The sequence below is a fragment of the Ustilago hordei genome (genome assembly GCF_900519145.1).
Source record: "Ustilago hordei strain Uho2 genome assembly, contig: UHO2_contig_03, whole genome shotgun sequence".
Taxonomy (NCBI): Eukaryota; Fungi; Basidiomycota; class Ustilaginomycetes; order Ustilaginales; family Ustilaginaceae; genus Ustilago; species Ustilago hordei.
The window spans coordinates 921,596-933,952 of NW_024545288.1; the positions used below are offsets into that span (position 1 = coordinate 921,596).

Consider the following 12,357-nt stretch of genomic DNA (forward strand, 5'->3'; position numbering starts at 1 on the left):
GGTTCTGTCCGCGAGTGATAGCTGATTAGCCTTCAAGCTATGCTGTGGCCGAGTCTGTGTTGCCCAATCTCTCGCAAACTCAAAAGTCCCGCTCCAGAATCTGTACATCCATCATCTTGATTCTCTCCTACACCACCATCACGCCTCCTTCACCTGCACAGCATTGTATAGCTTTCCAGCTGCATACATAGTGCAGTCGAGACTTTCTCTTTACGCTTCATTCAGCTGATATAAGCAACCGCCTGATTGTTGTTGTCCGACCTGCAACACAATCAACCATGATCTTTGGAAGGTCGCTTTCGCGCGCCATCGCGCGTGCACCTTCGACCAGCTTGGTCGCACCATCACAGCGTCTTGCCGGCTTCCACTCCACCGCCAAGGCATCTCGTATCATCGCATCCCAGCCTTTGCGTGCCAAGGAGGCCGCTCGCCCTCTCGACGCCGCAAAGGGTTATCCTGTCATTGACCACGAATACGATGCTATCGTTGTTGGTGCCGGTGGTTCCGGTCTCCGCGCCGCTTTCGGTCTCGCTGAGGCCGGTCTCAACACTGCCTGTATCACCAAGCTTTTCCCGACCCGATCGCACACCGTCGCCGCCCAAGGTGGTATCAACGCAGCTCTTGGTAACATGACCGAGGACGACTGGCGATGGCACATGTACGACACCGTCAAGGGTTCCGACTGGCTCGGTGACCAGGACGCCATCCACTACATGTGCCGTGAGGCTCCTCGTACCGTCATTGAGCTCGAACACTTCGGTCTTCCCTTCTCCCGAACCAAGGACGGCAAGATCTACCAGCGTGCTTTCGGTGGTCAGTCGCTCAACTACGGCAAAGGTGGCCAGGCTTACCGATGTGCCGCCGCCGCCGACCGAACTGGACACGCCATGCTTCACACCCTCTACGGTCAGTCGCTTCGCCACAACACCAACTTCTTCATCGAGTACTTCGCTCTTGACTTGATCATGGAGGATGGCGAGTGTGTCGGTGTCACCGCCCTCAATATGGAGGACGGCACCATTCACCGCTTCCGCGCCCATAAGACCGTCCTTGCCACTGGTGGTTACGGTCGTGCCTACTTCTCCGCCACCTCGGCCCACACCTGCACTGGTGACGGTATGGCCATGGTTTCCCGTGCCGGTCTTCCCCTCCAGGATCTCGAGTTCGTTCAGTTCCACCCTACTGGTATCTACGGTGCTGGATGCTTGATCACCGAAGGTTCGCGTGGTGAAGGTGGATACCTCCTCAACTCGGAGGGTGAGCGATTTATGGAGCGATACGCCCCTACCGCCAAGGATCTTGCCTCGCGTGACGTCGTCTCGCGATCCATGACCATCGAGATTCGTGAGGGTCGTGGTGTCGGTCCCGAGAAGGACCACATCTACCTCCAGCTTTCGCACTTGCCACCTGAGGTTCTCCACGAGCGTCTTCCCGGTATCTCGGAGACCGCTGCCATTTTTGCCGGTGTTGATGTCACTAAGGAGCCCATCCCCGTTCTTCCCACTGTCCACTACAACATGGGTGGTATCCCCACCAAATACACCGGTGAAGTCTTGACCAAGGACCGCAACGGCGAGGACAAGGTCGTGCCCGGTCTCTACGCCGCCGGTGAGACCGCTTGTGTTTCGGTGCACGGTGCCAACCGTCTTGGTGCTAACTCGTTGCTCGACATTGTCGTCTTCGGTCGTGCTTGTGCCAACCACATCAAGGAAAACCTCTCGCCAGGTAAGCCTCACAAGGAGCTCAAGGGTGACGCCGGCGCTAAGTCGATCAACGACCTCGACTGGGCCCGAAACGCCAACGGCTCCAAGACCACCGCCGAGATCCGTAACGACATGCAGCGTGTCATGCAGTCCGACGCTGCCGTCTTCCGTACCCAGAAGACGCTCGACGAGGGCTGTCAGAAGATCGACAAGGTGTACGAGGACTTCCCCAATGTCTCGATCCAGGACCGCAGCATGATCTGGAACTCGGATCTCGTCGAAACTCTCGAGCTCAAAAACCTTCTTACCTGCGCCGCCCAAACCATGCACTCCGCAGCTGCTCGTAAGGAATCTAGGGGTGCTCATGCGCGAATCGATTTCCCTGATCGCCTGGATGATCAGTATATGAAGCATACTTTGTCTTGGCAGCACGAGAGCACCGGCGATAAGGTGAAGCTCGACTATCGAAACGTCATTTCAACTACCCTCGATGAAGCAGAGTGCAAGCCTGTCCCTCCATTCAAGCGCCAGTACTAATTTGGTAGTGTTGATCATCTTAGCGTCTTGAAATCCATGTTTTGACCCATTCTATCCTGTTTGTTCGAAGTGAGAGTGTGATGAGGAGAAGGTGCGATGTGGCCGGACCGCAACGCCGATCTCTCGCCGGCTAGACACGGCGCTGGAGTGAGTTGTTACATGCGTCAGACACCCCTCTATCGCTCGAATCTGTCCCGTGAGTTGCAGTGTCTCGTCATGTTTCGTTGCGAGACGGTTGTGCGAACGATATGACATGCGACCAGGAGGACGAGGTGGTGTCAACGAGTGCCGGAAAATAAAATACAAAGAAAATTAAAAATTGAATGTATTCTTTTCGATTTTTTGACGGCAGCACAGCGCGTCAACTCGGCGTTGGCAGAGCTGCAAGTTGAGCAGCTGGGTTTCACAATTTGAGCTCTCGCTGCAGATCATTCGACGCTTGACGCGAGCAGAGTCTCAACAAAACAAGTCTTGTGTGGGTCTTGTTTCAAATTGACCTCGACCTTCTTCTCGCAACGTCGTCACATCAACGACCATACAACCCGACAAAGCCTTTCTCTAACAGAGCAGAACTTTCGATCCATTCCTTTTAGCACGATTCCGCGTTAACTGGCCGGTCCAGCAGCGGCAACATTCTGATCGGCTGTCTTGCGCAACCAACTTCTGCGCCGTAGCCAAGTGCTGGATCCAACTGAGCCGCAATCCGACGAAACAAAGAGAAAGGGCTTCCCTCCGTTCAGCTGCGGATTGCACTTTGCAAGACAAGTCTCACATGTCGACATCTCGAGCAACACAACTTCTCCCGCCAGAATGAGCTCTGCACCGGCTCGCAGCGGCAACGCAGCTAGCAGAGATCGGTCTCTTCACCATCTTCTCGACCCAAACGATCTGCTGCCTGGTCATACAACCGCCGATCCCTACAGCCTTCGTCATTTCACTCTTCGCGCAGGTCTACCAGATTCACCGAGCTGGCTCAGAGCTCAAGCATGGAAGGTGCTGCTTGGCTACTTGCCGCCAGAAAAGAAGGAATGGTCATCAACACTAGCAAAGCGACGTAGGGATTACTATCAGTTTCTGAGCGACCTCTCACCACCCGCATCTTCTTCAGATCAGCTTTTACACGCCAGTCAGCTCACCAACAACGACCGACTCCTCGATCAGATCTACAAGGATCTCGTACGCTCGCGGAAGAATGGCTTCGCCTTTTACCAGGCCTCACCACGGCCAAGTGCATCATGTCCTATCGTACCGCTTCCTGATGCTAAAGTTTCATCAAGCCCGCAGGTCAGCAGGGCTCCAGTTGAGCGACTTCAAGGCAGAGATAGCCTCTTACATCGACTAGCTGCGGTCAGTCACGAGTACGCACAGCTGCTTTCGATCGAACGCCTTGCATCCGCTAGCACATCCACCGGCTCTCGACAACCACCAAAGATCCTCCACGTGCAGACAAGTAGCGATCTAAAGGCATTGCAGGGCCCGGCAGCAGCCAATAGTTATGCTGAAGTGGAAGACGCAATCAAGAGTCCACCCATCTTGCTCTCTCCGCCTTCACCTGGCGGCGTTTCTCAGGAGTCATCACAGCACCCATTTGCTTCTGCCGCCGATGCGCTTGAGGCATCAACCGACACGGAACCAAGCTCCAGACAGATCAAAGCTGAATACAGTACAATAGCAAAAGAAGCACAAAATGCAGCTCTTCCACAATGTAACTGGCATTCCTTGTTACGCATCCTCTACATGTTCGCTCTTCTCAACCCGAGCATTGGCTACGTTCAAGGTATGAATGAAGCACTCTTCACCTTGCTCTATGTCTTCGGCTCAGCACAGTACCCGACCGCCGCTCACGACACGCTGACGCCAAGCAGCTCTCAACAAAGCATCGCAACTGTATCTGACCGCTCGAATCAGAGGCCTTGGGACAATGATGTTGATCTCGCGGATCTCAATACACACGCAGAGGCTGATGCGTTCTGGTGCTTTTCAGCTCTGATTGGTGAAATGCGAGAGCTTTATGATTTCGAAAGAGTCGAACAGCAAAGTCGAGCTGGTGCCGCTTTGGTCGACCATCAACCTTCACAATCTGGAATGGCAGGAGCTCTTCGGCGATTCAGTCTTCGCATCAAGTGGCTCGATCCACCATTCTGGAGGGATTTACAGACAGCCTCTCTCGACCCACGGCTTCCGTACTTCTCGCTTCGCTGGCTCGCGTGTTTGCTCAGCACCGAGTTTTCCCTGCCGTCGGTGTTACGTATATGGGATGCCCTTTTGGCTGAGCAAGAGACTGCCGGTGTCTCGGGATCTGCCAAGATCGAGTTCCTCATTGACGTTTGTGCTTCGATGATGCTTACTATCAAGGACAGGCTGCCAAGCAGTAGCGACAAGGATGTCGATCTCCAGACTGAAGGCTTCTCGTTCGGCATGCGAGTGCTGCAGGAATATCCGGATGATGACATTGAACCGCTGATGGAGTCTGCCACGCTGATTCGTCAGCGTCGACTTGCTGCTGACCTCACGGGTGATGGGCCTCCGGATGATAACGAAGAGGAGGAGAGTAATCCGCGGCTGGCTGCAGTCAAGGCAAGGGCTGCACAGGCTTGGCGAGACTGGAAGACCCCACGGCAGAGCAGCACGAACACGGTTACGTCGTCTCGCACTGTTGACTCGCCTGATAAGGCAGCTGCGCCACTAGCGACGAAAGGAGGCTGGCTCGTATCCAGGGCGCGAGGCCGGCCTAGCTTGACTGCGACAGACGAGACTGACACGTCTATCGCAAGCAGCACTGGCGACAGTGCCGTCTCAGACATCTCCACACCTTCCAAAAGCTCTTTCGGCGGATTCTTAGCCAAGTACGCAGAAGCTGTACAAAGCAGCGACGCCGCAGCTAACTTCTCGAAAGCCAGCACAAATCTCACAGCAAAAGCAATGGCCCGCTTCAGTGATCGTGGAAGTCGAGAGTCCACACCTGATTCTGGAATGCCTTATCAAGGTCAGCCCTACGGGTCACTAGGGCGCGGCTTTCCTTCCAATCCCACCGCATCAGCGTACGGTGGTGCCGAACCTCGCATTGCCTCTTTTGGCTCGATTGGAGCTAGTTTTTTCAACAGACAAAAGCGGAATGCAAGCGAGAATCATTCGCAGTCTGTGGGTGGATATTCACCAAGGACACCCGACATGACTCGTTGGTCTCGTGATACGATGCCTGACTTCCCTCTTCCCAACGTCTCTGATAGCCCAGCAGGGCGAATGGAGTATACGGACACATTCGGAAGGCGAATCAGCATGGCTCAGCATGCTCGCGGTGCTTCTCCAGCTTCGTCCGTCACAGGTGATGACAGCGAGAGAAGAAGCGAGAACGGACTCAGCAACTTTCCTCTGCCGAGTATGCGGGCTGCTGCGAGGATGGGCATTTTGCCAGCGCGGTACCGCGAAGAGTCGATTAGTCCGGGAGGACGTGCGGTCGGACCCAAACCTCTCCTCCTCTCGCAATCAGCCCGACCGCCCCGTGAGGGAAGCAACAGTCCAGGATCGCTAGCTGTGGACGAACCCTCGCGCAAGATCTCGTCCGGTCCAATGGGTCACAGTATGAGCAGAGGTAACAGTCACCAAGATTCTAGAAGCATCAGCTCTTTCAGCGGCAGATCGTCTGCAACGGGAAGCCGACGCAGCTCAGTAGCTGATTTCGGCGAAACAAGCATGCCTGGACTTGCTGAGGAAGGTGCTTTGCCGCCACTGCCTAGTCTTATGGGTCAGAGTGTGTATACTTATCCCCTCGGCACAAATGCAGCGGACACGGGAGCAAGCTTGGCTTTGCAAGGTGCAATTTCGAAAGAAGGGACAGTATCTGCTGGTGCGTTTACTAGAGCTACTAAGATTGCAGATGCGGATCGAGAGAGGCCGGAGTTCGGACAGGTGGCAAGCTCGTCTGATATTCCACTAGTCGCTACAGGTGCCAACATTTCTCGACCAAGGGCGTCGCATAGGAAGAGAACATCGAGTTCAACAGTAGAGTCAAGAACAGTGTCAACTTCTGGGTCTATGACGGGGAATCAGCTGTCGAATCGTAGTAGTCAGACGACAAGTGTCGTTGACGGCGCTGCTATCGAAGAAGGGTGGGAGGCGGGAGAGGTTGTTACGGTCGAGGAACCTGCCTCTCTTGGAGACGAGGTGGTTCGAAAAGGACACCAAACGGGTCGGTCAGACGGTAGCTCCTCAACTTGGCATGCAGCGGAGGCCATTGTATTGACTGATGAACCTCTCCACGGCCGACTCGACACCGCTGCTTCTGCAGCAACAGCAGCTCCGTTCGAAAGCGGAGACACAACCCCTCTCCCACAAACGGTTCGCAAATACACCTTAACGGACGAACCTCTTCCGCAAGCCGACGCTCCTCTTACAGCAACCTCATCCATCATTCGCACAAAACGCTTCACGAAGAATCGACAAAGCTCTTCTTCCTCAACCACAAGTCGTAGATCATTAGCTGGGTTGCGTAGATCTAGTAGGAACTCGCTGACTGAACAAGCTCCTACTTCACCCGTGATTGCGTTGCCCGAGGTGATGGAGGCTGATGCTTACGGTGGGATCGCAGCTGACAGTGGGGTCAATGGAGAAGGAGAGCTGCCATTCGTTTCAGCCCGTGGTGTGAGTGGTACTGGTCATGAAGAATATCCCGGCAGTCCTTCTTTGGATGATAGCTTCAACATAGCCTCATTGAATATTGCAGATGGCGTGGAGAGCGGTAATCGGAGACCGTCCACTGACAGAAGCGGATTTATTTAGCATCACATGATCAATCGTACTCGCTGGTCAATGCGCAACTCTTGTTGCACAAACGCGTACACACAGTACAACGATTCTAAGGCAACTTTGTGCTGAGTGACACCGAACTCTCTGAGAGAGCAACTTCCTCGTTCTGGAGCTTGAATTGTGGCCCTCGGGAAGCGGAGAAGCTGGCAACGAACCAATCGCGCTTCGCACCGGTCAGAACGGCAACGGAAGAGTCCTTCAATCATTCGTGGTGGACTCGTCTATGAACACACACATACACACAAAGCTCTTTCATTGTCTTGATTGCATCATTCAATTCGTACAGATACATGCAGTGGCTAATCATACATTGCTTAACATCGTTCTTTCTGCGACTGTGCCGTTACTGACCAGAACCAAGCACACGACTGACCCTCCTAGCAGCTGTTCTGCCCAAACTCCTCACAACAGAGGATGCACCACTTCCCTCCACATCATCATATCGGTAAGCCTGACGATCGGTCGCGCGCGGAGTACCTACATCCCCACCCAGAGCCGCAGCAGCGGTCGGCGTAGAAGGCTCATTCCTCTGCCCAAGCTGCGTCTTTCTCGCAGGCGAATGAATGCTTTCTTCACTAGGTCTCGAAATATTCCTCGGCGGTCTAGGTGGACGAGTCAGCTTTGTTGGTTGCCTATTTGTATTCTCTCCATCAGCAAGAGAGGAAGAAGGAGAAGCATTGGTATTGTGGAAATTGATCGTGTGTCGACGATGAGTTGAAGCCGTTCTCGCAACTTGAGCTGTTTCTTCTGCTGCAAGATCTTGCTCTTCGGTGCTTGTTCGAAAGGTGTCAAGTTGAGCGGCTAGGGTGTCGGCTACACGGTGGGGGCCGTTCCCTCTGATGGTTGCTACTTGCCTTGTGCGTTGGCGGGAGGAAAGTCTCGCCATGTCTCCGGGAGGGAGGGACCTTGAGTTGCCAGCAATGACTCGTCCGAACTCATCCGTCTCTGAGAGTAGACTTCCATGCTGTCCGCCTCCTCCGATTGTACTACCTTCGCTTTCAACCTGATCCATCCCACTAACTCCGTTCTGAAGACTGTTCTCGGGACTCGAAGCGACGACGCTTGATGCAGCCGAGGTTGCAGAGGGCTGGAAAGATGCTGTTGCATTCGAGACCGACGGGTTGCTGAGTCTAGGTCGACGCGGTGTAAATGCTAGCGGAGGTCGAGCACTACCGGCTGAAGCGCTGTTGGCTCCAGCAGTGGAGGAAGCATCACTGGATGAAGGGAAAGGTCGGCCAATGACGCTACGGCGCGAAGACAGTGGCGAATCCTGCGAAGTCTCAGGTGGGAGTTGGAGAGCAGAACGGTCGAGTCGACGCTGAGCAGCGCTGGACGAGGGGGAAAGCTCGGACGCTGAGCGACCATGATTGCTGGTGTGACCAAGAGAGGTCATTGAGCGGATTTGGGAAGCGGTGAGGGTGCCGCCGCGTTCTCCACTGCCCAGGCCGCGGGTTGAACGGACGAACGGTGATGGCGAGTCAGCCTGCAGACTAGACCCACCTCGTACTGAAGAAGTTGCTCTGCGAAGCAAGTGGGCACTCCCTGCTTCAGCACCACCACCAGCTGCTTGATACGCATCGCCTGGAGTCAACCCCGCCGCTGAGACCCCACCCCCGATGCGTGAGAAAGGTCTAGGCGAGTGACCCATTTCAACAAGAGCCTGATTGAACTGTGCTTGTCTCTCCTTCTCGGTGCGGTCAAGGAGGAAGAGCAGATCCTGAATAGCTCGCGCTTGTTCCAGCACGAGCTTATTGACGAATGCAAGTCCTTCGTCTAGCTGGCCGAAAGCGTCGGTGAAAGCATCGCCTGGACGTCCCATCAGGTGTCCTTCCGTGGCAATCGGATGCATCGAAGAAAGCTCAGCCCACATGGTCGAAGTGCCTCTAACGATGGCACCCATCAGTTCTACTGTGCGAGCTGTGTGCGATCCCACTGCAGCAGACCCGTTGGGGTCACCAACAGGCGTCTTGCTGTACAGAGCTTCGTATTGGGTCAGACGGATGGCAAGGTTCCGGATCGGTGCGGGCTCTTCGCCGTTGGAAGCCATTCTCTCGCGACGCTCCGTTACGGGACTGGTGGTCATGTGCCCTGGAGAGGTGCCGAGGGATGTTGCGCTGCGTTGAGGTACAGACGCACGTCGACTGGGACCGCCTCGAAAGCCGACGAGCTCGTGAATGCGATTTGCCGCATCAGAAGAGTTGTTCGGATCAGGTGTCGGCAAGGCCCGGTCGTACCGAGATCGCTGTGGATCCGTTGAAGGGTACTGATGCATATGCTGCGGTCTGAAGCTATCGTTAGGCGACCTCTGCAAGCCCATCACAGATTGAGGCCGAGTCGAGCCCAATACAGGAGATTCGAGATCGAGTGAAGATCGAGTGGTGCCAAGTAGCGCTTGAGCACGAAGTGAAGGGAGATGCTGTTGACGTTTATCGTGCTCCGATCCGGCGCGTCCAACACGCAGATCCTCGATCTGGTTGCGAAGGTTATCCAAAGCAGCATCATCCATGCGACGAAGTCTATCGTTGTACTGTCGCGGACGGTCCGAAGAGTTGGTCAAAGAGGAGGAATGCTCTGTTCTGACAGAAGGGCTGTGCGGACGAGCGCTGGTAGTCGCAGGTGGAGGAACAGCATCAGCTGAAAAGAGACCAGAACCGTATTGCTTGCGCATGCTGACTCGTGAAGCAGCGCGGTGCAGTTCAGAAGCGCTACTAGATGACTTTTGAGATCGATTGGAAGACGTAGAAGAGATCTTTCGTGCGCGAGCTTCTTCGCTGGGAGAACCAATTTCGGAGGAGCGAGGGAAACGGCGAGTTGCACTGGAAGGCGTGCTATGCTGCGAGCCCCTCGAGAGATGTCGCTGAGCGAAAGAGACATCGACAGAGATGCGGCTACCTTGAGTGCCAAGACGACCTGCATAGTCCAGTGGCGCGGTATTCTCATCTGCAGCAGCATCCGATGCGTACCTGCGACGCTGGATGGGTGAGCGCGAGCTGCTAGACAGATTTTTTGCACCCTCCTCTTTGATCTCGTCCAGGCTGTCACGGTGAGTCGAGACGGGACTACGGATCTCGTTACTGTCACCACTGAGCTCCGATGATCTAGGCTTTGGAAGCATCTCTTCTCGACCATCGCTGCGATCAGATTCATCTGCACTGGGTCTCCGTTGATGCGCAGCTCTGTATGCGCGGCGGATCTCCTTGTCGGGGAGCCTGAACTCAGCTGGCATTGGGCTGCGAGTCGAGCTTGTGTTGTTGGAAGATGTTCGAGCGTCAAGCGAGTGTCGACCTGAAGATCTCCCCGTAGTACACACAAGTCGTCGCATGGAGCCTGAAGGCAGCTCATCGCCGCCCGTATACCTCGACGAACGAGCTGAGCTGTGTGTCATCGCTGTTCCAGAGTCCAGATCATGACTGCCTTGTCGCGTAGGTGATTGTACATCGCCTAATGACTCTTCTGCATCATATCGGGAAGAGCTGACGGACAAGGTAGTTGATTTGCGTGGAGAATATTTGTGCTGAGAGCCTGATCGTGGGAATGGATGCTGCTGCTGCTCATTCCCTACGTCGTCGTCGTCGTCGTCTTCGAAACCAAGTCGAGACTCGGAGCGAAGCTGAGTGACGTCGCGCTCGTGCAATTCGCTTCGACGTGGTCTTCGCCCTGAAGGTGACTGGGTGGAGCCAGCATGTGAGGAGAGAGATGAAGAGGCGCGTGCTCCTGCTGGAGACGCCTCAGCAGGCTTGGTCGGTGACTTGTCCATTCTGCTTGTGGAATTGACCTGGGTCAAAGATGGCCCGGCTGCTGATGTGTGATACTCTCTTCGGAAGCTGCTGTCGTGAGGCTGAACCAGACTTGATCCTCCGATGGTGTCGCTGCCGGTATTGGTGGAAGAGGAAGCAGCTGAAGAGGAGCGGGACAAGGCTGAGGCAGTGTCGTGATGTGCGGAGGGTAGCTCGAGTCGTTGTAACGACGGGCTTTTATGGCTGGAAGGAAAGGCGTCGTTTGAGTCCTTTCGAGAGCGTCCAACACTCCCACTGGCACTGCTGGTTGTCTCGCTGTAGGGAGGTGTGAGAAGGCCGTAGATTCTACTCTTCGCAGCTGAAGAGGCTTCTGTAGATGGACCAACGCTCAGTTCTTGGTCCATCTGATAGCGGAGCGCGTCGACAGAGCTGATTTTTGCTTTGTCTCGACCATGAGAAGCTGTGCTTAGCCAGTCCGTTCGTCGAGTAGAGGTGTAGGGTGTCTCTATTCCGTTCTGATAGTCTGGCATCGAAGAGACTTTGCTGGCTTCGTTGGCTTCTCCCTATGCTTTCGGCTCGGCAGTGACAGCGACTTTAAGCTTGAGCTGATCTAAACGCTATATGGTTAGAGTTCAGGTGGATCGCGCTCCCAGATGGAGCTGCTGAGTCGGCAAGCCTGCTTGCGAATGATCCGAGTCGACTGAAAGGAAGAAAGGCTTGCTGTGCATTCGCAATTTCGCCGGTCGTTGCTATGTGTGATGGCGGAGCTGTAGCAGCTTCAGCGATACTCTCGCTGCCCTGCACGAGACTCGGATGGTCTCTGAGTCCAAGACGAACAAGGTTAATAGTGAGGGGCATGGAGCTAAGTGGAGCCAAGCTGCCAACGCTTTAGTAAAACTATGTAAGCTCTAGTTCGATCTCACATTGCCGCCACCTTCGCTTACTCGGATTCACGTCATCTTGGTCCAGGCCGGCGGTCGCGATAGGCATCGATCGGCATACCAGCTTTACAATACCTGAGGAGGAGCAGATAGTTTCTCCCTTACGCTTCAGCTGTAGCATACCTCTGTATCGTACACGCATACACAGATTGCTGGGAGACAGATATATATACTATTCACTGTCTTGTACTTAGTTCTTACATATGATTGCAATCGATACTTGTGTTTAACGCCATTTGCCGCACACGTCCTTCCTGGGCGTACCCACCTAATGCGTTGATCGATACAGGTTCGTTGATCACTGGACAGTATCAGCCAAGACATTCATCTGTGGCAGAATTGTGGGCTGCTACCGATGCACAAAGCGATCCTGCACACTCGAAATTTGATACCCCCTATATGTCGGTCCTTTAACACTATAAACATGAATGATACGGACGTGATCTCTTCTCACATCTCATCATTGTTGAAGATTACGATCCAGTGCGACGCCAAAGGATGACGCGGGGCAGATCCGGTTAGATGACCGATCTGATCAGAGATCGGGTGCAACACAGTCCCGCTCGTTGTCATGGTAGATCATTAAGTTGGACTACTCCCACCTTCGGCATGTGCCGCTCACATGTATACATA

The 12,357-nt window shown here is 54.5% G+C and overlaps 3 protein-coding genes across 3 annotated transcripts; 2 read left to right on the top strand and 1 right to left on the bottom strand.

Annotated features, from left to right (window-relative positions):
• Positions 1 to 278: 278 nt before the first annotated feature.
• Positions 279 to 2,240, top strand: UHO2_01904 (putative SDH1 - succinate dehydrogenase (ubiquinone) flavoprotein precursor, mitochondrial; the record flags this gene model as incomplete). Its single annotated transcript, XM_041559341.1, has 1 exon — positions 279 to 2,240. The coding sequence occupies one exon, from the start codon at positions 279 to 281 to the stop codon at positions 2,238 to 2,240; it is 1,962 nt and encodes a 653-aa protein (XP_041415275.1).
• An 810-nt stretch (positions 2,241 to 3,050) lies between these two features.
• On the top strand, positions 3,051 to 7,019 carry UHO2_01905 (uncharacterized protein; the record flags this gene model as incomplete). The annotated part of the gene is made up of 1 exon (XM_041559342.1): positions 3,051 to 7,019. The coding sequence occupies one exon, from the start codon at positions 3,051 to 3,053 to the stop codon at positions 7,017 to 7,019; it is 3,969 nt and encodes a 1,322-aa protein (XP_041415276.1).
• Positions 7,020 to 7,389: 370 nt separating this feature from the next.
• Positions 7,390 to 11,313, bottom strand: UHO2_01906 (uncharacterized protein; the record flags this gene model as incomplete). Its single annotated transcript, XM_041559343.1, has 1 exon — positions 7,390 to 11,313. The coding sequence occupies one exon, from the start codon at positions 11,311 to 11,313 to the stop codon at positions 7,390 to 7,392; it is 3,924 nt and encodes a 1,307-aa protein (XP_041415277.1).
• Between the last annotated feature and the right edge of the window lie 1,044 nt (positions 11,314 to 12,357).